Consider the following 23,187-nt stretch of genomic DNA (forward strand, 5'->3'; position numbering starts at 1 on the left):
TAGTTTTTAAAAAAAATTAAAAAGCTAATTAATTTATTATATGACATGCAATTTTAATTTTTTTCATACATTTTGAGGTGATTTGACAAATAAGCAAATCCAAGAGTTAAAAGAAACGAAAAATTAAATGAAATGTTAAAATATTTTTTATGTAAAGTTGAAGAGTCAAATAAATTATTATGCATTTTCTATAAATTTATTATATAAAAATATAATTGATGTATTATAATTTAATATTTAAATAAAATTTAATATTACGAGTTAATTAAAATCACATAATTGGTGACATATGCTCATAGTTGATGCTAGGATAAATAAATTGGAAATATTAATAACAAAATTACAATAGAATAAGATGAATTCATGAATCAAAATAATTATTTGATTTATAATATATTATTTGATTCAGTTTTAAAGTTCTTTTATTATTATTAATCCAATGAATTTATTTAAATAATTTACATAAAAAAATATTTAAAAACTTAATAATTTTTAGGGGACGGATTCAGTCAAATTAAAATGGTTTTACACCATTTTAAATTTTTTATACGATTTATATTTTAAAAATTCGATTGTTAAATTTATCAAATTCGAATCTTGGAGACGACATTATTAGGAGGACAACCACGAACCCCAAGTATGGACTATAAACGAACATGTAGAATACAAAAAAACAATCAATCTAAAATATTATCTATAATAATATATATTTAACGTTTGATTTGTTTTTACCTAAAAAGAATAATTAGAAAATTTTATTTTATGCCAAACTTAACACGCATAACCCATATAAATAGAGTATGAAATACGATGGTTGGATTGTTTAAATATTAATTATGTAGAAAGTTGGGGGAATAACGTAAAACAACTTTAGTTTTATATTGATGTAAATGGATTCGGCCCATTTTTCTACTATAAAGTAAATTTTAAATTGATGTAATTTGGATAAATATTTTAAAACTATATTTTCTTTAATTACTAATTCTTAAATCAAGAAGTTTATTATTTTACTTAATTTTTCGAGATTTTATTACTGTTAATTTTTTTTATTAATTTATTGCATATGAATTACTAAATCGCAAATTTCCTAAGTAGTAAATTACCGTAAAGGTTTAGCAAGGTTAATAAATTAGATTAATTTCTTAACTTTTGTAAATTACAATGATTAATTGCCAATGGTGTTTCGATTTGTTGTAATATTAAGGTCTTAAAATTTTGATGGTCGAAATTCGAGTCTCACCATATACTAATGTTATGTGTGGGTTTTCTTTTAGATTATTTTATATTTAAGTACGATGTGTGAATTTTATCCGGATTTATTTATTTTATTTTATGTTTAAATATATCCTGATTTTCTATTAAATTTATTCTACTTCTAATGATAAAATTTATATAGTTGTACTTGTAAATTCCTTGAAAAAAATATAGTGTTTATTTTTATTTTATAAAATAAAAGAATAAATTTCATAATTAAACCATAAATATAAAAGTTAAAATCCGTAGTAAAAGACAGGACAAAACAATACACTCAATAAAGTGAAATATTGAAAAAAAAATAGTGATATAATAAATTAAAATATCTTTACCCAACATTATCATTATTTTCCCAACTTTCACCTTGACGCGCGTGGCGCCGCCCACCTTAAAGTAAACTAAAATTTAATGCAATAAAATATGGGTCTGGCTTGCCCCTTATTCAAGCCCGAGTCTAACTAGACTCATTTTTAAATTTATAATATTTTATATTATATTAATTTAGAACACATTAAAAAATAAATATATATTAAATATAATACGATTCTAATATAAATATTAAAATAATGTTAAAAAATTATATAAAAATAATAAATAAAAAATTATAATATAATATAAATATTTAAAAAAATTAAAAATAATATGAACGAGCCTAAAATAGATTTAGATTAATCTTTTATAAATATCAATAGTTTTAAATAAAATTTTAGGTCAATACTTTGAGCCAGCTTAAACAAACATAAAGTATGTTAATATTATATTTAGGCTCGATCCAAACACGACCGATGAACACCTCTACTTCCGTACAAACCTTTTTCCTTTTTTTTTTATAATTTCTTAATTTTTCTTAATTTTTCTTAATTAACATCAAGTCTAAGTTAAGGCGAGAAAAATCCGTCTTACCTTGTCCTGTTGTCATTTTTAACTCTAAATACAACCAAATTTTATTTTTGATATAAAATTCCATATTCAATAATCATATTCAACTCTGATTAAATCCAAAATCTAAATTTGTAACCTTAAACCAAAACAAAGCTCTTTCGACCCTGTTTACCTTGTAGACAAAACCCGTACCCGAAATCCAACCTCTAACAGCGCGTGACACCACCTTTCTTTTATCTCCTCCCTGAAAAATAAAATCTCCAAGTATCCCACTGCATGAAAACGACTCCATTTTTAATGGCACTTTCTACTTTAATTGGAAGCCCCCCATAGATCCTCCATTGATCTTTTGATGATGATCATCATCATACTAACATTTTTCTACCCCACCTTTAAAATAAATTTCCTCCCTTTATCACCGCTCAGCTCTTTATTACTCTCTTTCACCATTTTTCATGGCTTTTTTTCCTAAACATTTCTTTAGATTTTAACTTTGTTTGGTTGTTTGTCGGTGGACAGTAGCATCCAATGTTATTAAGAATAAAAATAAAAACCTACCCTTTTAATTAAAACCCAACAAAAATCCAACTAATCATCCTTCTGGTTTCTGGGTTTATGTGGTTTGTAATTTAAGCCACAATCATTTCATCTTCCATCACTTCAAATGCCAGTTTCTTCTTAACAATTCTCTCTGTAATGTTGGTTCAAAGCTTTAGCTGTTGTTGAAAAAACTTGATTCTCTGCATAAAAACAAAGGTGAGAGAGAGCCATTGAACTGTTCTTCTACCTATTGTTCGTGTTTACCCATGATAATGATGTTGATTTTGACTGTATCTTGAAAATAAACTATTGTCACTTTCATATATAAGTGAGACTGTGTGTGTCCATGGAAAAAGCTAGCATCACCATTGTTTAATTACTTAACTTTCCTTCTTTAGATGCATTAGTTAGCAAGTTGATTTGTTCAAAAATGGTAACTATGTATGGCATGTAGTATTTGGAAGGTATACTTTAAATGTTTTAATCCCTAAATACATGCATTTGTTAGAGATGCTTACAATGCCTTTTTAATGCTGTTTATAGTGATTGATTTTGCTTTTACATCTACTCGTGTTTGTGAAAAGTACCGTGTGAAGTGTATATATGGGAAATGCTTAGTGTTTGTTTTGTCCATTGTTTTATAGATTGGTTAAGATGCCAACTTATTTGATGGCCCTATAATTAAGCTGTTCTTTTGTTCAGAAACTGAAACTAGAATCATGGATCACAAATCATGGCTTTGGAGGAAAAAAACTTCGGAAAAGACTATTGTTGCTACGGATAAGGTTGATGTTTCTGTGAAACGAATTAATGAAGAGGTAAACCAAAAAGCTTTAACTATCTTGTTTCTTGATTCTTGTTTTGAGATTTTTATCTTTATGATCCATGAAAATGACCCGAGGATTGACATTTTTGCTTGCTAGGAACGAATGGAGGGGGGACGAGATAGAATAGTAAAGAATCTAAATGAGAAGCTTGCTTCGGTTCTCCTTGAAAATAATGCTAAGGAAGATTTGATGACAAAAAATGTGAAAATGGCACCAGTACTGAATGCAGGTATCATTTGAAGATCAGCTTATTTTGTTTGAAATGTGCACTTTCCCTTGGCTTTGTAGAATCTAATAAGTAGAAGTTTTTGTTTAGGTCGGGACATGGCTGAAGCAGATGCATTCGCTCTGAAGAAAGAGCTACATGAAGCTTTGAGGCAAGGGAAATTGGCAAATGAAAAGTTGACTCAGTCGGAGGTTGCATTGAAGGAATGTATGCAACAGCTAAATTTTGTTCGAGACGAGCAAGAGCAAAGGATCCGTGATGCTGTTGCAAAGACATTAAGCGAGTTCGAGAAAGAACAGAAAGCATTACAAGACAAGTTGACAGACACAAACAGAAGGCTTGAAGAGTTGACTATCGAGAATACTCGGCTAGCTAAAGCCTTGCTAGTCAAAGAAAAAATGATCGAAGATCAGGAGAAGCAGAAATCTCAATCAGAAGCAGAATTCAGTGCACTAATGGATAGATTAGATCTCACTGAGAAAGAGAATGCATTTCTCAAATACAAGTTTCATGTTCTCGAGAAGGAGCTTGAGATCAGAAACAAAGAGATGGAATATACCCGTCGATCAGAAGATTTAGCACATAAACAACATTTGCAGGATGTAAAGAACATTGCTAAGTTGGAAGCCGAATGCCAAAAGTTACGTTTACTTCTACAAAAGAGGCTGCCAGGTCTGGCTGCCGTGATGAAAATGAAGAATGAAGTCGAAATGCTGGGAAAGGACAAGTCAGAGACGAGAAGAAGAAAGCTGAACCCAACTAGAGATTTGATCGTCAGAGGCTCCACTGCTGACATATCTCCTGAAAATCCAATCAAGAGTATCAATCTCTTGTTGGAGCAATTACACAATGTGGAAGAAGAAAACAAGAATCTCAAAGAAATAATGACCAAGAAGAATGCTCAAATCCAATCATTGAGTTTAATATGTTCTCAAACATCATCCAGGCCAACAACAGAAATTGGGATTCAGCCTAAAGAGTTGTTTAAAGGACAAAAGTCCGTGGAGCTGGTAAGGAGTAGTACGATATCAAGTGAGCTATCCATAATATCAGGTTTTGATATTGGCAGCATTGATGGAACTAGCTCTTCTTGTTCATGGGCTAATGCATTGTTTCCAGAATCTGCACGCTTGGGCAAAAGACTTAAGAATCCAATGGATCACAAGGTCTTTACAGATCCAGAAATGAGATTAATGGACGATTTTGTAGAGATGGAAAAGTTAGCCTTATCGGATGGTAAGGAATTGGTGCCATTTGAGCAAGGTCATGGTACCTTCAGCAATACAAAGCAGATGCAGTCAAAAGATGTAGCAGGTGAAAGATCATTTGATTGGCTTCAGGTTGTTTTGCAAGCTATCTCCAAGCACAAATGTATTTCCAACCGAAGTTCAATTGAAATTCTCGAGGACATCAAAATTGCTTTGGGTTGTAGCAGTCTTTTAAATGCTCCTGATGTTGATAAAACTGCATGTTCAATGCATCCCATAGAAGCTGATGGTCCCCATATCAGCGGCTACATAGCCTGGAAATCCCCGAACGCTTCTCCTACTACAGGTTCACTAAGCGGAGCTTCTAGTGTTGAGACCTCAGCCGAAAAAACAAAAAAGCAACTGTTTCAGCCTGAACTGAACAAGTCAATCGGTAAAATCATTGAACTGATTGAAGGAATTGGACTAACATCTTCCGATTCTTCTGACAGTTGTCTAGAGAAAAATCAAACTCCTAAACAATCACCGGCTCATGCAGACTACTTTGTTCGTGTTTTTCAATGGAAAAGTTTGGAATTAAGCACCGTTCTACAACATTTTATTCGTGCATGTAACAATCTGTTGAATAAAAGGGCTGATCTTGAAACTTTTGCTGAAGAACTCTCATTTACTTTGGACTGGATTGTGAACTATTGCATTACTCCTAAGGAAGCTTCGAGTGTGAGGGATAAGATCAAAAGACATTTTGGTTGGAATGATTCACAAAGTGAAAAAGAAGTTGCTTATGCAAGCCATGGAGTGGAATCAGATGTGACCCACATTTCTAAAGAACAAACATCACTTGTAGACTCCTTTGCTTCTTTGCCTGAGCAGAGTCACAGTGTTATCCCCCCACTGGAGGAAGAAAACAAGAGATTAAAAGATGATCTGAAGGATATGAAAACGAGGCTCGAGTCAGAAACAGACAAGAGTGAGGCCCTGATGTTACAACTTCAAGAATCAAAGGAAAGCATTGGAAGCTTACAAGCAGAACTTAATATGTTGAAAGAATCAAAGGAGACGATAGAGGAACAGGTTGAAAATCAGAAATCAATTAATGAAGATCTCGATACAGAGCTCACTGTTGCCAAAGCTAAACTAAACGAAATCTTCCACAAGTTAGCATCTTTGGAAGTTGAGTTGGAGTACAAAAATAGCTGTTGTGAAGAGCTAGAAGCTACTTGTCTTGAGCTTCAACTCCAGTTAGAGAGGTAAAGTGTTGCTTCCTAGTTTTAATTCCTGTGATTTCTAAAGGAACTTGTCAATATAGTTTCTGATTTATGAAACATAAACTCACAGTGTGGCAAAGAAAGAAACACCGAAGTATGTCATGGATCAAGAAGGGAAGCAATCTCAAAATGTAAGTCATTCACTATTTATCCTATCATTCGCCTGCCTTGCTAAAACTTTATCCGGTCTTTGGTATTTTTCTGATATGTAACTTTTACAGTTGGTATAGGTAATAGGCCATGCCAATATTATATGGTGCATTGGCAGTAATATGAATGGCAAATGGCAAACTTTCTATTCAGAATAACTGCTTTGTTTTATATTAAACACTGATATTATATGTCTGCATTTTCGAACATACAGGGTTGGGAAATTACAGCAGCTTCAGTCAAGTTAGCAGAGTGTCAAGAAACAATTCTGAACCTAGGTAAGCAATTAAAAGTGTTGGCCTCACCGCAAGAAGCAGTACTATTCGACAAAGTTTTCTCCAATAGTAAAGCCGCTACCACGGCTATAAACAACAGAAGGGTGAACAAACGTCTCTCCTTGCGCGATCGAATGCTAGCCGACAATGGTAGTAAACCAGAAGATGCAGAAAATTCAACCCTTCTCCACTCCGATAATTGCAAGACTTCAGGTTTGTTGTTACATGCCTCGGGATCATGTCTTGGTTCCAAGAATGAAAGTGCCAATGCCGGAGTTATGGCTTTGGCTATCGTACCAAGCAAGAAGCAAGGAGTGGGTTTGCTAAGGAAGTTGCTGTTTAGAAGGAAGAAAGGTTACACTAAGAAATTTCGTTACCAACACTGAGGAGCGACCGGTAATACAGAGTGATGACATCGCAACTCCAGGTAATCCACCGTGTGTTCATAGTGTGGCAATTGGTTTTTTGTTTGCTGTTTCCTTTTCCGAGTTAATATCATATGGTGAGTGCTTGTAGTCCTTTCGCAGAAACTCATATAGGGGTGTATAGTAATCTGATATGGCTATGTATATTTCTGGATTGAAGGGCTTTCCAAAAAAAAAACCCAGATATTTGAGTCGGTAGCTTTAACAAGAGAAATATCATTTGTGAGATTTGATCATAATTTTTTTCCTTTGAGATGATATCACTGCAAATTTAAGAGTCTGATTGTATGTTATCTTACTCCAAAATTTGATAAATTAGTCCTTTTACATTAAATTAAAGAGTTTTAAAATTTTCATTTATTTGTACTGTTAAAAATTATAGTGGTTGATGTACAGTGATCACTTTTTAACAGTACAAAAGAATGAAATTTTTAATAAAAAGATCGTTTTGCTTTTTAATTTAATGTATAAAGATTATTTTATTTATTTTTTTAGTAGAGAGAATAAAATGCAATCCGATTATTAATATAAAAACTTGTATGATACTTTTACTGCTTACAAAACAAAAGAAACAGAGAAGGGTAAAAAAAAATTCACTAGAACTTTCATGTGGTATATTGTAATGTTCATAAATTTTCACTTGTATACGTATAACTTTTTTTTCCTATGCTTTGTTGGCCTCCATTGCTGCCACTTTCATTTCAAGTAATGCATCTTCAAAGCACTTAGCTAGAAACTCTGGGTCAGGGATGATATCTTTAGCTACAAGAATTTGCATTTCGGCTTTACCCGCATAACTCACCATGTGCATCGTTAGAGCCTGCTTTTAAACGTAATTTATCATACTTTTAAGAAAAACGAAGAGTCCAAGCAACAGTTGGTGTTGTACCTGTGGTAGGCTAGAAGTAGAGACCTTGATGCTAGAGATAGGGTTGCCTGAAAGTGTAATGTCCTCTAAAGGGCCAATCAAGTTTGAGATAGTGAAGGTTGTATTACAAAGGAGCCTGTAATTAATCAAAGAAGCATACTGCAACACCAATTCACATAATTAGTAGGCAAAAATGGGTAAAAGTATCATGGAGGTCCCTGTATATTAGTCTCTATTTAAAAATTGGATAAATTAGTCTATGTATATTAATTTAAAGAGCAAATTGATCCTTTTAAATATTTCATTTATTTGTACTATTACAAACTAGCAGGACTAATGGAATAACTGGACATTGATACTGAGTTGTCACGTGCACCTTAGTTTTTAACCATAGAAATGAATGAAGTTTTTAATAGAAGGATCGATTTGCTCATTAATTTAATGTATAATGACTAATTTACCTATTTTTTAAGTGGAAGGAGAAAATACAATCCGATTCTTAATATAACAGCCTCCATGATACTTTTCCGGAAAAAAAATCTCCAGATCAACTATCTTATAGATGTTTCAATATCGTTTTTGTTCTGTTTTTTGTTTTTTTTTTTTTACTATACCTTTATTCCTAACAGGGACACTATAAGATCCCCAATCCTGTAAGAAAAGTAAGCTTCCAGGGACTGTTTCTTCCTATCAACCATCACCTTTGCTCTCTTCAAATATTCCAAAGGATCATTACCACTTTTATGATAAAAGACAGGTAACAAAATTACCCCAAATCTGTTTCCCCATCTTGTTTCTGAATTATCTTTCATTAATTTAGATATTTCCTGACAAAGAGAAAAACCAGACATGATGGGCAAAATCTGAAACTGGCGTCTGTCAAACACAATGTGTGAAAACTAAAACTAACCTGCAACCCTGGTTTTGCTCTTAAATTAACCATAGCTACACCTGTCATACGAAGGCCTTCATGCAAGGCTATAACAAGAACAACCAATGAACTTAAAATCAGTTTCTAGATTGGCACCAAGTGTTTGGTTATAGTTTTATGAACAAATTTATTTACCATTTGGTGTTCGGTGATCTAAGTATCTTGATAGTCCACATGACACTATCCCAAACAGGACATCATTAATCGTCTGCAAAAACAACAAAAGACTTGACATTTTGTCGCCATTATGGATTAATTAAGCTCAAAAACAAAAAACCATTATGCTAAATCTCATTAAAAATTGTTTCTTTTAGTCCCATAATTTAGGGTCAAGTCAACCTCATGTTAAGGCCTTTGAACCAGAATTATATGGGATAGTTACATTTATTGGTAAATTCTGCTATTATTCTTTCTACTTTGTAAAAATTATGAATTTAGTTGTTGTATTTTATGAAATTATCAATGCTAAATTTTATATTTTTAAAATTTTGAAATTAGTATTTATCTAAATTGATAAATCTATTAGGTTAAATTCAATTACTAGTTATTTACTATATGTATACTTGATGAATCATTTTAATTCTTTATATATTTTGATTTTTAAAATTTTAATCTTTCCATAAATGATAGTTATTAATTTATTAATTGAATATTTAGTAAGTAATATGAGAAAATAACAAACAGAACTCAATTTTTAAAATTTGAAAAGTATAAGGACTAAAAATGATAGAAATTAAAATTCAGTAGTAATTGAGAAAAAAATGATAGAAATTAAAATTCAGTAGTAATTGAGAATTTAACCTTTTCGGGTTACTTACTGTATCGGGAATGGCAAGGGTTACTTACAGTATCAGGAATGGCCTTTTTGACCTCTTTCATGTCATCAAGCAAGAACTTAGCGGTGGCTAGTTTGCTCGGCCAGAGTTCCACGCCATCGCCACCAGAAACCGCCGTTTTCCGGTCAGAAACAAAGAGACTCCTCAGCAAAAACTCCAACACGAATACGAAAGTGAGCCAAGCCATCTTTAAAAACCCCCACATGGAACCAAACGACCATGGCGAATCCCTTTTTTTCTCGGTCGTCTTCTCTGGAACCATCATGGGAAGCGCGTCTGGATCACTCACCTTCCTACAACTAGCCATTAACATGGACATTAAAGAGATCCCATCACCTAAAGAATGGTGGATCCTAAACACAACGTGCTTATGCGCTGTTAAAAGATGAACTTCCCATAAAGGCTTGTCCGTACTCAATGGACTACTCACTGATAAATCAGCTGCATACAGATTCACTGCTACTTCATCATCTTCTTCATCTTCATTAACCCGGTTTTTAACAACAATAACATGTCGGTCAACGTCGAGCCGGGTTTTTCTCCAGTGTTCGAATCCATTATCGTCACGAACCAGTAAGCTACAAAATCTAGGGTGCTGCCCCATCGGCGAAGACATAATAGTCGCTTTTGCACCGTCTACGTCGATGGGGTTTTTGGTACGAGCAATACAGTGGATAACCACGTCCGTTTTCCGCTGAAGAAAAAGCCGACCGGCTGGACTCAACGGTTCGTCGGAAAAAGTTCCCGGACAAGCCATGAAGGTTAAAAAAAGAAAAGGGTAACCGCCTAATCTGATTCTTCAAAACTGTACCGTATTTTGGTGAGAAAAAGTACCGAGTTTCCTCTGATTCGTTACTTTCACTGTAACACCCTTTTCAAGGTTACAAGTTTTGAGACGAACACTTCAATGTCTTATCGTCGTGTGTAATTACTGACAAATTTTCCAGTTTTCGAAACTGTCAGTGAAAGCAACATTTTCAGACTAACACAGATACAAAGACGAGATTAAATTTGAATATCTTTCATATGCGAAGAAATGCTTTTGCCATGTGGAAGCGTTACGCCACGGGTTATCCGTCCATCCGTTTTGATTACTTCATCAAGTCAACCTACAATTTAAAATTTTATTAATTTAAATCACTAATATAATAAAACATTTTATTCAATTTACTTAACTGTTAAATTCTTTTTCTTTAAAAATTCTATCAACAAACTTCAAATCACGATTTGACGATGATATAATAGATTAAAACTCACCCATCAATGTAGGGATGGTACCAAAAGGATTCCCCCCTCCCATATGGTAAAATTTCTTTATTCTCTTTTAAAATTTTTGAATTTTTTAAATATTAATGGTTAAGTTTTACTTTGACCCTTTAAAATGAAAACATAATAATTTATAGTTCCTTTTTAGTTTTTTCACTATATCAACAAGTAGAAGAGCATACATTATAATCAAAACGATTTTATAATTAATGTCGAAAATCAAAGAAAAATGTTATTTGAATTTTAATTTATAAATTCGTTACTTTTAAAATTGTTTCATACAAAAAAAAAGAATTATAAAATAGAAAGAGAGCATTCGATTGAGTAGTATAACATCAATTTTAACAATGACCATATATGTTTTTTTTTTCTACACTATACTTAAAACTATTCAATGTCCTTTCCTAACCCATAAATAGGAGTATAATGTACTTTTGTGCACTCGAACCCACGACCTCCTATATTGATAATAATGTCCATATTGATTATTAATAATAATATTTTATGTTATATAGAAAAAGTTAAATTTTATATATGTTTTATATAATATTTTTAACAATGAAATATTTTAAATTAAATGGTTTTATTATAGCTTCATTAGATAATTGTTTTAAAAGAAAAGATAAATTTTATTTATAAAATAAAATAAATTTTCTCTCTTCAAAAGTGAACCTAGCACATCATTGTCGCATTTTATATATTTTTTAAAAATGCACCATATTGCCACATGACATTATTCAATAAAACTGCAATGTATGACAAAATTAATTCGAAATTAATTCGAGAAAGAGAAAGAGAGTTTTCGATTAATGCAGACAATGTAAATAAAAAAAGTCATATAACATCGATTTTAACAACCCATTGAGTGAAATGAAAACTTTTGAATAGTCTAATAACTAAACTGTAACTTTGTTAGTTAAGTGACTAAAACGAAAAATTATTCATAGTTTAGTGACTACTAATATAGTTTACCTAATATAAAAAAAGGTGTAATTTAACCTCAATTTTATAAATATATATATATTTTTTAGTTTAATAATTAATCGATTCAATCGATTAGGTTATTTTGTATGAAGTAATTTTCCTCTTCTTCTTCCTTTTTTTTTAACAATTTTATTATAGATTTTGATCATATATGTTCTTTTTTGACACTATACTTAAAACTACCCAAAGCCCCTTCCCAACCCATAAACAAGAGGATAGCGTGCTTCAGCGCATTCGAACCTACGTCCTCCTGTATTGACAATAATATTCATGCCAATTATTAACAATAATATTTTATATTATGTTATGTAGAGAAAAGTTAAATTTTATATAATGTTTTTAACAATAAAATAATTTAAATTTAAAATTATTAAGTATTATTAAATTAAATGGTTTTATTATAGCTTAATTAGATAATTGTTTTAAAAGAAAAAATAACTTTAATTTATAAAATAAAATAATTTTTCTCTCTTCACGAGTTAACCTAGCACACAATGAGTTCATTGCATGTGCGACAAGCGTCACATTTTATATTTTAAAAAAAATGCATCATATTATCATATAGCATTATTCATAAAATTGTAATGTTAGGTGACGAAATTAATTCGAGATTTAACACATGTCAATCTATTAAAATTTAAAAAAAATATCAATCTCATCCTATTTATGGATGGCAAAAAAGAAATTATAACGAATGGATTCTAAGCCGATTCAACTTGGTAGGGACGATTTTTTTTAATAACTGGATTTTGGGATAGGTCGAGTTTAGCACGAAACCATCTACTCGGAATATTTACAAAATTGAGCTTCTATATATTTAATATTGATCAAGTTAAAACATTTGAAAATTATTACTACCAACATCATTTTGTCCTTTTACTTCTATTTAGCACCAATTTCTTTCCCATTCTATGTTAACATATTTTTTATTTAAAGGTAAAAAAAAAATCTCCTTAGTAAAAAATCAATTAAATCCTTATGAAAAAATAACACTCAATCGAATCTTTGGTGACCTAAAAAAAATTAATCAGCCCATTTTGTTAATAGAAACTATCAATTAACCGGTTTGGCTGTTAATTTCGCTAACGTGGTGGATGAGAACCACCAGACATTGCCATGTGACAATATGCTAATGTGGCATGCCATAATAATTGTATGGTGGCTTCCTTGTCACGTCAGCGAAGTTAACGAGTAAATCAATTAACTGACAGTTTTCACTAATAAAAGGCCTCAATTATTATTATTTTTTTTACAATGGTTCGACTATTAATTTTTATTGAGTTTTTTTTTTCATTAAGCTTAAGATTTTGTGCTTAGTTATCCCAAGAATGGTATTTGTTGTAAATCATAGCAGCTCCAAAAAGTAAACCATGAATTGAACACAACAAATTAAATGTTTTGAGGACGAATAAACAAAGAAGACAACAATTTCAATGAGAAGTGGTGTAACAATTTTAATTTAATTAATCGTAATTTTAAGAAAATAGAAAATTTAAACTTGAATTAAATCAATATCTGATACAGAATTTATTTTTAATTCCGAGTAAATTTATTTTTTTAAAATCAAAATCGAGTTAAAATCGAATCAAAATCAAATAAAGATGGTGGACAAAAATCGGCAACATTACCACACTAATCCTGTTATATGACGAGATTGGAATGATTAAAGAAAATCCACTTTTACTTAAAAAACTGAAACAAATCTAATAAATAAAAGAAGCAAAAACATGAAAGGAGAATTTGCATTTAGAGCCTTCATTATACTTAAATTTAATATTCAATTTTTATATTTTTAAATTAATATAATTTTATAATGTCATCAATTAGTCAAAAAAAATTAACACTATTAATTACTACACTTTAATTATTTTCATCAAAATATTAGCATTATAATAATTGAATGATAAAATTTTAATAAATTAAAATATAGGGATTGAAATACATACTTGAACATATTAACCATACAAAATAAAAAATCTAAACTTTTATTGTTGATAAATTATTTTATGGACCCTTTCCACTACATTATCCACGGATCCTTTCCAATTACATAATGACATTTCAGCAAAATTTTCATGTCATTGACACGTAATTTTAGTAATTTCTTTACCTTGAATCTTGAACTTTGAACCTCAAACGCTGAACCCGACTCTCAAACCTCAACCACAAACCTTAAATCTTAAATCTCAAATCATAAACTCTAAATATTGAACATTAAACTATAATTTTGAGTTTAAAGTTTGAGGTTTGAGGTTCTGGATTTAGAGTTTGGAGTAAAAATTTACTAAAATTATGTGTTAATGATAAGGAAAAGTTGTTGAAATGTCACTGTGTAATTGGAAAGAGACCATGGATGACCCTTCCCACCACATCATCCATGGTCACTTTCCAATTACACAGTGACATTTCAACAAACTTTTCATGTTATTGACACATAATTTTAATAATTTTTTTTTACATTAAACCCCAAACCCTAAACCATGAACTTCGAACATTAAACATTGAACTCAAGTTTTATGGTTCATGGTTCAAGGTTTGGAGTTTAAGGTTCAAAATTGAGTTTGGGGTTCAAATCACAAGGTTCAAGATTTAGGTTTAGAGTTCGGGGTTTGAGGTTCAAGATTGGAGATCAAGGTAAAAAATTTACCGAAATTATATATCAATGACATAGAAAATTTGTTAAAATGTCATTATATAATTAGAAAGAGACCATGTATAATAAGTGGAAATGATCCATAAAATAATTTCTCCCTATTGCTATGTTTTCCTCATTTATGTGTCAATGAGAATTTTTTAAATTTCAATGAATTAACACGTATAAATTTTTTTCATTAATTCTATTAATTAATACGATAGTTTTAAAGATAACGAGATATATCAAACTGATCAAATATTTTTCATATAAGATATAACATGTGTGACATGCATAATAAACAAATTAAGTGATTGGGGGAAATCATTATTAGAGGGACAAAGAATACCCTACTTATCTAAATTATCAATATTTTATTTTATTTCTGTAAATAATTATTTAATTTATTATTTTCCTATAATTGCTTATTTCATTCCTTTCATTAGTTACTATCATAAATAAAATCTTTATTTTATTTGAAATATATTTTTATAATACTATATTAGGTGTTTTTAATAATAACCTCTAATTAGCGGACAGCATACGACGCAACTTAATTCTAAATTCACACGCAATAAAATTTGACCTTCAGAATTCAAAATAAAAAGGTTTTATTCCTAATTTTGCTCCTAAAATATACTTTAATTTTCATATTGGTTCTTAAATTTTCTGGAAACTTTTGATACTTATTAATTTTATCCCGATTTACCCAAAAACAATACCAACCAATAAGAAAGTGACATGCGGCATGAAAAAATAATAATTTTAAGTATTACTTCCAATAAGAAAAACTTTAAGGACGAATATGAAATTTAAAGTATAGTGAAAAGGTGAATTTGCAATAAAGTCAAAGCAAAATGGCTGATTGAATTGCCGTGTTGGGGTTTTTTTCAGCTTTCAATTAAAAGCATTGATAGGCACAGTTATCTACCACGTGAACCGTCTTTGACGAAATTAAAGGCGCCCATCAGCACCGAAATCATGTATTTAAAATAAATATTTGGGGAATTGGGGTATTCTGGAAAGACGATCTCTTGTAATTGAGCGGGGTTATGCTAATTCAATTTGATTGTATTGAAGTGGTTATAGTCATTTAGGAAAAGTCTTTTGAAGAGTCTAATTCTACTTTGATCGGAATAATTTATTAGATGTTGCTGCGGTTCAAACAATGGAGTTCTAGAGAAGAAAATCGAAGAGCGGATCATTTGATCAAATTGATCCAACATAAAATTAATGATTTACGCTTTTTTTTAAAACTCCCGTTAGAGGGGGTTGGTCTAGTTTATGTAATTAGTTTATTTATTCTACTTTTTCACCCCAAAAAAATACAGATTTAGGTTTTAAAATATATAATAAAATAATAAAAATTGAAACTAATAATAATATATACTTAATGAGCGTCGGACGATATTAAACGATATTATAATAACATATAATAAATAATGAAATGTATTGTTTGAAATTGAATCCGTGTATTTGTCTAATGGTTAGAGTGTTTACTGCCCCATGTGTGACATGAGATTGAGTCGCGTTGCCATTAGAGCATTTTCTTGTAATTCACAAAAAAAATATGTATTATTTGAAACTAATTAATAATAACACATTAAATATGTACGTTACTTTGTGGCACAATCTCAATCAATGACATTATTTATTCTAGATTTTATCACACCCACAATGTGGATGTACAAATATATTTAGTGTTAAAAAATATATTTATAAATATATATTAACAAATGACTATTAGTGGAGACGAATGTTTTTTTTTATATGAATTTGTTGGTTTTGTATTCGATTTTTAATAATATTTTTTAATTGTTTTATTTGAATGTTGCATAAAAGTATAAAAACATGAAAATACCCTTAAAATAATATTAATTACCCTTCAAAGTAAGGATATTTTAATAATTTCTCGTGACACCGACTCAATCAAACACTTTATATATAATAAATATAGATGTATGCAATTGATGGAAGTAATAAAATGTATATAATAATATTGAAATGTGTAAAAATAATAATAAATGTCTAAAGTACTCTAAAATAATATAACTTATTTTAAATACGAAAACATTTTGTAATTTCCTTAAACAAATTAGTGCCTGATTGACTTATGACACCAATTCAGTTAAAAATTTAAATAATAGAATATATATTAAATCATACAAACCACACATAAAACACCATAGATTATTGCACGGATATTATTATTTACCATGGGAAAGTTAAAAAACAAATAAAATATTCATTACCTTAATCAACCGTCAAGAAAAACATCATGACCTTGCTATTGTCTAATTAACCGAATTATAAATTTCGATTAACCAATAAACCTTTGTTAAGAGCTCAATAGATCTGTCATATTAGTTATGTATAAAAGGTCAAGTCTCATATACAAATTATTCTACTCTTTGTTTCAGAGTCCAATATTACAAAAACCATCATAATCAATAATAGATCTTGGCATTAAGATTGGGGGCACAGCCAAAAAAAAACCAACATAACTTGGAGGGTTTAACGTGAATGTTTAAAAATTATTAAAGATTAAAAATATAAAAAAAATCTCAATTCAATCACTAGTTCAATCTAACTAGCCAATTCAATTCAAACATAATTTTTCAGATTCACCAACCTCGAAAATAATCATATGTGTATCGTATCTTATTTTGGGTCATAATTAAACTCTATATATAAAAAAAAAAAACCAACATTCAAAACATTGCAAATGAAGCAAAAATAGTACACCAACCTAAAAATTTTAATGAAATGGACATCTTTTATAAGTATTTTCTATATTAACATTTATAATTAAATTAAATTTTATGTTATCTACTATAAGTAGAAGACAAGTGTTCTTGTTTTTATTTTTTTCTTAATAATAATGGTTAAATTTTAATTTTAATTATTCTATTTTTGTGTAAAAATGATTAGTTTTCAATTCAGTCTTTATATTATACACAAAATTGAGATTTAATTTTTATATTTTGATTTCTGTTATAACTTGATACCTTAATATTTATAATGCTATTAATTAACTTAAATATTTTATTTTAATTAAAATGTTAACGTGAATTTTAAGAATTGTTAGCATTATTAGAATTATATGTTAAATTCAAGTTTATTATAATGTCAATTTTTCATCACTTGGTTGACGAGTGAGTGCTTTTTAAATTTTAGAATGTCATGCCAATAAATTTAATAGCAAAATTTTAAAATTGTTAATAACTGAACTTAAAATTTTAAATTCGAAAAATAAGGAAACTAAATTTTAAAAAATACAAATACAAATACTAAATTCCAAATGTATAGAGAGCATAGAAGCTTAAAGCACAATATAGCCTTAAAATTTGAACTAATTAATCCAAAAAATTTAACCAAACCCGAAGTGTGAGTCGAAAATCATACTAATATAGCTCAATTTTTTATTAGTTTATTATACAAACTTTGTAAATAAAGTGTTCGTTGTATATTGAAATAAGATTACTTTTTTTTTTCTATTTATTGTCCAACCCCGATGAATTTGATAGAAAATAAATGTTATAATTCCTAAATTAATTTAAATTAAATTATTATATGATGTTAATAGTGAGGTGTATAATATAGTAATTAGATTAATTATTATATAATGTGATTAAAATAAAATAAAATAAAATAAAATAAAATAAAATGTTATATAATGTAATTAAATTAAGTCAATAACGGGCCTCATAATTATATGCTAATAATTAAGAAAATATTTTGAAACTCGGAAAACTATCCCAAACTTAATGTTTTCGTATATACTCTCGTACCTTCTTTTATATAATATATATAATATATATGATTGTTGCATGCAATTATATTGTTTTGAGATTTGTGTTGAGATTTTAGTTTTAAATTTTATTATAATTTAATACATGATGTTTAAACAACAAAAATACTATTATTATTAATGGCAAGAAAATAATATTAAAAACTAAATTTAGAAAACGAAATCGGCTTTAAATATAACTAAAACAAAGAAGTATTTTGGAACTTAAAGAATTATCAAAAACTCAAACTTTTCATATATACTCTCGTATTTTCTTTTATATTATATACATGATTTGCGCACATTCATAGAATCATAATTCATTTAAAGTAAAATTTGACATTTTTGTGTATTTATTTCGTAATAATTTTTAATTTCTTATATCATGATTTATTTTGTCATAAAGCTTTAATTTTTGTAAACATTCTAAAAGTTGGTTAAAGGTTTTCAGAATCAAATCGGTGATCGTTGTTCGATTCAATTGAATAAATTATTAAAAAATATTTAAAAATAGAGAAATTTGGGTTCATTACTTCACAACCAAATTTTAACTTGATTTAACTATCGTTTCAATCGATTCGTACCAATTCATGGGTCAACTTAACGGAACCTTTATTCCAACCCCTTTAGAATTTTAAGAAATAACCCGAAGTTTAGTTAGTATTCCTAATGGACCCATGAAACTACGCTGGCTTAATTAAAAGCCCAAAATGAAAGTGATCTCAAACTTCCAAAACGCACCGTTTAACGCTTTCAAAAACCCTAATGTCCTAACGCAGCCTTTTTATATATAATCCTCTTGACGCCGCGCATTTTTGATTCGCTAGGGTTTTTGCTTTAAGGTAAGAGACGATTGTTTCTTCGAAAACCATAAACGGAACCAAATATGGCCGAGAAAGCAATCGAGTCGGTTCAATGCTTCGGCCGGAAGAAGACGGCGGTAGCCGTAACGCACTGCAAGAGGGGCCGTGGTTTGATCAAGATCAATGGTTGTCCCATTGAGCTTGTCGAGCCCGAGATCCTCCGTTTTAAGGCCGTCGAGCCAATCCTTCTCCTCGGCCGTCAGCGTTTCGCCGGCGTTGACATGAGGATCCGAGTCAAAGGTGGAGGTCACACTTCTCAGATCTACGCTATCCGTCAAAGCATCGCTAAAGCCCTTGTCGCTTTTTACCAGAAGTTCGTTGATGAGCAGAGCAAGAAGGAGATTAAGGATATTTTGGTCGGGTACGATAGGACTTTGCTGGTCGCTGATCCCAGGAGGTGCGAGCCTAAGAAGTTTGGTGGAAGAGGTGCCAGGGCAAGGTTCCAGAAGAGTTACCGTTGAAGAACTGTCATGGTTCGTTTTGATGTTGTTCTTAGTGAAATGATATGGTTATGCTTTTTTGAATTAAGGTTTTATTATATGGATTTAAATTAGCTGCGACTGAGTTTCTGAATTTTTGGATGTTTGTTTTGGTTGCTTAAAATTATAGATAAATGCTTAAGACTGTTATTGCCTTTTTATATTTAATCTTGTTTTTTCAAGTTTTATTATCTGGCTGCCATTCAATGATTTTTTGGGGCTCGATGCTAATAGCTTTGAGATGTATTGTAGACCCTATGTTAGCTTATATATACAATTTGGTATGTAAATGTTTGTCTGTGCTTTTGAGTCTTGGTAGACAAATATATTTATTCTTCTTGCTATATATACCTATAGTTTTATTTTGATGATTAGTTCAAATTTATGGTTTAGATATTCCTTTAGTTTTGTGATTTGTCTTGTGCTATGACCATAATATGATAAGAAACTTTAAAGACCTCCCTGAGTATAGAAAAGGTACTTTGTTGAAGGAGATGGCCTTAAATAGATGTGTATGAATGGGGTTGAGTCATGTGCTATAAACCTGAAGCTTTAGCTTTAGATCAAGTTGCATTTTAAGGGCTGAAGTTGATAATTTCATCATGAAATTACTTTTAGAATAATCCTCGTAAAGCCACCAAATAAATTAACATTTGATGAAGTCAATGAGTCCTGATACTGATGCAGTAGTCGGAACTCAAAAGTCCTAGGACTTAGAGTCAGACTAGAAAATATGCATGGTCTTAAGAGCTTAAAGAACAGTAAAAACAGAAGAAGGTAAAAGGGATTCCTCAGATTCATGTGATAAATCGTAAATGTGATCGTTTTTCTTGTGCTGTTTGATTTGAGGTTTTTCTATGCTTTATTGGTTGCAATTGCTGCCATTTTCATTTCAAGTAAGGCATCTTGAAAGCACTTAGCTAGAAACTCTGGGTCAGGGATGATATCTTTAGCTACTAGAAGTTGCATTTCAACTCTACCTGCATAACTCAACATGTGCATTGAGATTGCCTGTATTAAACAAACATTAAAACTTGTGAGCGTCGTGCATTTAAAGTGTCATGTGCTTGTGTATATATACGTATTGAACATGAGTATTAGATATACCTACCTGTGGTAGGCTAGATGTATTGAACTTAATGTTAGAAACCGGGTGGCCTGCAAGTGTGATATGCTCTAGAGGGCCAACGAAGTTTGAGATAGTGAAGGTTGTATTGCAAAGGAGTTTGTAGTAAAACAAACAAACATACTGCAAAAACCAAAGATGACAATGCAGTCAGTAGGGTATCTAGTATCTCCAAATCAACTGTTGTATGATATTTTCATTATCTGCTTGTTTCTTTTGCTGAACCTTTGGTCCTAGCAGGGTCATTACAAGATCCCTGATTTTGCATGTGAAATAGGCCTCCATGGAGTGTTTCTTCTTATCATTCATCACCTTTGCTCTCTTCAAATACTGTAAAGGATTATTGCCACCTTTGTGATGGAAAACTGGTATCAAAGTTGCACCAAATTTGTTTCCCCATCTTGCTTTTGAATTCTTTTCCATTACTTTTGATAGTTCCTGACAAAGAGAAAATCAGTAGTTCACCTCCCGCAAGCCATTTTAAGGTCTCAAAACGCCAATTTCTAGCATCAATGGTGTTTTACCTATTATTTGAGCAGGGCCGAACTTGAGTTTGATTCCAACATCAATTTTTAAGCTCAAGCTATCGAGGTTTTCAAGCTAGATTAAAGTTTGTGTATTGATTTATGCTCGAACTTGAGCTTGATTTAAGTTTGTTCATTTCGCTTTTCATAGTTAACTTCTAAAAATGTATATTGCATAATAAAAAATGTATCAAAATTTCATTTAAGTATTACTGAGTATAAGTTCGATTAATAGCTTGAGCTCGGCCCTATTGTTGAAATCTGGAAAGCTGAAACTGACCTGCAATCTTGGATTTGCTCTTACATTAACCATGGCTACCCCGGTCAAACGAAGGCCCTCATGCAAGGCTAACAACAAAAATTGGAATCAAATCAGTTCTGGTTTGTTTTTTGGTCGAAAATTAGTTCTAAATTATTGCCTGGTTCGATTAATGTTTCTGAAGTAAGATTACCGTTTGGTGTTCTGTGCTCTAAGTATCTTGATAGTCCAGATGACACCATTGCAAGCAGAACATCATTAATGGTCTGCAAACTTGCATTAGGTCAGTAAGAAATTTCAATATTTATACATGAACTTTAAATACAAAAAGGTAAATTTTAGTAAAAAGTTCTAATTAAAATTTTTAAAAATATATAATCTGTTTAATCAAAACCGAACTGGTGGCATTACCGGTACCGATAGCTATGGAACAGATATTCGTATTCTGGTTACTTACTGTATTTGGAATAGCCCTTTTGACCTCCTTCATGTCTTCAAGCAAGAACTTAGCGGTGGCCAATTTCCTCGGCCAGAATTCGATGCCTTCGCCGCCTGATATCACTGTTTTCCTGTCGCACACAAACAAGCTCCTCACCACAAACTCCAGCACAAACACCAAAGTGTAACGGACCATCTTAAAAACCCCCCAGAGAAGACTTAACAACCAGAACCAGTCCCTTCTTTTCCCGCTCTTAATTCCCTCAGTCTTAATGGGAGGAACCGCCGCGGGAACATCTACCTTCTCGCTTCCGGCCATCAACATGGACATTAACGAAAACCCATCCCCTAAAGCATGATGAATCCTGAAAACGACACAATTGTGCGCCTTTAAAAGGTGTAGTTCCCACAAAGGCTTGTCCATACTCAACGGACTGCTCACCGATAAATCCGCTACGTACTGATTCACCGCCCCTTCACCATCACCATCACCATCATCATCGTCGAAACCTTGGGTTTCGTTTTCTCCGACGAACTTACCCGATTTATTGAGCCGGTTTTTGATGACGATGAAATGCCGGTCGATGTCGAGCTCGGTTCTTCGCCAATGCTCGAACCCGTTTTCGTCACGAACCAACAGGCTACAAAATCTAGGGTGTTGGACCATCACCGATGACTTTAGAGCCGTCTTAGCTACGTCTAAGTCAATGGGGTTTTTGCTAACGGCTATGCAATGGATGACCACGTCTGTTTTTGGATCAATAAAAAGTCGACCGGCAGGGCTCAACGGTTCGTCGGAAAAAGTTCCCCGAGAAGTCATTACAGTATAAAAAAAAGGGGTATTTGAATTATTCAAAATGACAGTGACCGGAACTGTACTTTCTCGCCGTTTGCTTTGTATCGGTTATTTGTAATACAAACAAAGTTCTCTTTCAACATTGATGTTGCATTTTTAACGTGAACGGAATGATAACCGTCCCCTAATTGATGCATGATGACAAGTTTTTCCTGCCGTGAAACTGGAAAGCTGGTTATATTTACATTTTAGTACTTCAACTTTAAAATATTACAAGATATAAACACTAAACTATTCGAAATTTTTTATTTAAATTAGTTAAAATTGTTAATGTACAGCG

The 23,187-nt window shown here is 31.1% G+C and overlaps 4 protein-coding genes across 6 annotated transcripts; 2 read left to right on the forward strand and 2 right to left on the reverse strand.

Annotated features, from left to right (window-relative positions):
• The first annotated feature begins 2,425 nt into the window (after window positions 1-2,425).
• Window positions 2,426-8,943, forward strand: LOC107935018 (filament-like plant protein 7). 2 transcript variants are annotated; one of them, XM_016867546.2, is made up of 7 exons: window positions 2,426-2,892; window positions 3,379-3,494; window positions 3,600-3,732; window positions 3,820-6,187; window positions 6,276-6,336; window positions 6,570-7,057; window positions 8,553-8,943. In XM_016867546.2, the coding sequence occupies exons 2-6, from the start codon at window positions 3,396-3,398 to the stop codon at window positions 7,014-7,016; spliced, it is 3,108 nt and encodes a 1,035-aa protein (XP_016723035.2). In that variant the 5' UTR covers window positions 2,426-2,892; window positions 3,379-3,395; the 3' UTR covers window positions 7,017-7,057; window positions 8,553-8,943. The 2 variants fall into 2 exon arrangements, with proteins under 2 accessions (XP_016723035.2, XP_016723034.2); XM_016867545.2 differs by lacking the exon at window positions 8,553-8,943 and having other exon boundaries at window positions 6,570-7,291.
• Window positions 7,638-10,447, reverse strand: LOC107935019 (O-acyltransferase WSD1). 2 transcript variants are annotated; one of them, XM_016867547.2, is made up of 6 exons: window positions 9,701-10,447; window positions 8,990-9,062; window positions 8,834-8,901; window positions 8,538-8,750; window positions 7,945-8,082; window positions 7,638-7,875 (listed from the first exon to the last, which is right to left on the reverse strand). In XM_016867547.2, exons 1-6 carry the CDS (start codon window positions 10,445-10,447, stop codon window positions 7,720-7,722), a joined length of 1,395 nt encoding a protein of 464 aa, XP_016723036.1. In that variant the 3' UTR covers window positions 7,638-7,719. The 2 variants fall into 2 exon arrangements, with proteins under 2 accessions (XP_016723036.1, XP_040958201.1); XM_041102267.1 differs by having other exon boundaries at window positions 7,638-7,878.
• An 8,695-nt stretch (window positions 10,448-19,142) lies between these two features.
• Window positions 19,143-19,865, forward strand: LOC107935029 (40S ribosomal protein S16). The gene has a single exon (XM_016867560.2). The coding sequence runs from the start codon at window positions 19,249-19,251 to the stop codon at window positions 19,684-19,686; it is 438 nt and encodes a 145-aa protein (XP_016723049.2). The 5' UTR covers window positions 19,143-19,248; the 3' UTR covers window positions 19,687-19,865.
• A 459-nt stretch (window positions 19,866-20,324) lies between these two features.
• LOC107935028 (O-acyltransferase WSD1) lies at window positions 20,325-23,019 on the reverse strand. Its single transcript, XM_016867559.2, has 6 exons — window positions 22,071-23,019; window positions 21,807-21,879; window positions 21,635-21,702; window positions 21,056-21,268; window positions 20,816-20,953; window positions 20,325-20,715 (listed from the first exon to the last, which is right to left on the reverse strand). The coding sequence occupies exons 1-6, from the start codon at window positions 22,869-22,871 to the stop codon at window positions 20,560-20,562; spliced, it is 1,449 nt and encodes a 482-aa protein (XP_016723048.1). The 5' UTR covers window positions 22,872-23,019; the 3' UTR covers window positions 20,325-20,559.
• Between the last annotated feature and the right edge of the window lie 168 nt (window positions 23,020-23,187).

The sequence above is a fragment of the Gossypium hirsutum genome, chromosome A03 (assembly GCF_007990345.1).
Source record: "Gossypium hirsutum isolate 1008001.06 chromosome A03, Gossypium_hirsutum_v2.1, whole genome shotgun sequence".
NCBI lineage: Eukaryota > Viridiplantae > Streptophyta > Magnoliopsida > Malvales > Malvaceae > Gossypium > Gossypium hirsutum.

Excerpts from the sequence above, each read along its gene's own strand:
- LOC107935018 (XM_016867546.2), top strand. The coding sequence starts at position 3,396 with ATGGATCACAAATCATGGCTTTGGAGGAAAAAAACTTCGGAAAAGACT. Across the intron at positions 3,733-3,819 it reads GGCACCAGTACTGAATGCAG|GTCGGGACATGGCTGAAGCA; the intron begins GTATCATTTGAA and ends GTTTTTGTTTAG. Across the intron at positions 6,337-6,569 it reads AAGGGAAGCAATCTCAAAAT|GGTTGGGAAATTACAGCAGC; the intron begins GTAAGTCATTCA and ends TCGAACATACAG.
- LOC107935019 (XM_041102267.1), bottom strand. The coding sequence starts at position 10,447 with ATGGCTTGTCCGGGAACTTTTTCCGACGAACCGTTGAGTCCAGCCGGT. Across the intron at positions 9,063-9,700 it reads AAAAGGCCATTCCTGATACT|ACGATTAATGATGTCCTGTT; the intron begins GTAAGTAACCCT and ends TTGTTTTTGCAG. Across the intron at positions 8,083-8,537 it reads TGTCCCTGTTAGGAATAAAG|TATGCTTCTTTGATTAATTA; the intron begins GTATAGTAAAAA and ends TTGGTGTTGCAG.
- LOC107935029 (XM_016867560.2), top strand. The coding sequence starts at position 19,249 with ATGGCCGAGAAAGCAATCGAGTCGGTTCAATGCTTCGGCCGGAAGAAG.
- LOC107935028 (XM_016867559.2), bottom strand. The coding sequence starts at position 22,871 with ATGACTTCTCGGGGAACTTTTTCCGACGAACCGTTGAGCCCTGCCGGT. Across the intron at positions 21,703-21,806 it reads AGAGCACAGAACACCAAACG|CCTTGCATGAGGGCCTTCGT; the intron begins GTAATCTTACTT and ends TTTTGTTGTTAG. Across the intron at positions 21,269-21,634 it reads GAGCAAATCCAAGATTGCAG|GAACTATCAAAAGTAATGGA; the intron begins GTCAGTTTCAGC and ends TCTCTTTGTCAG.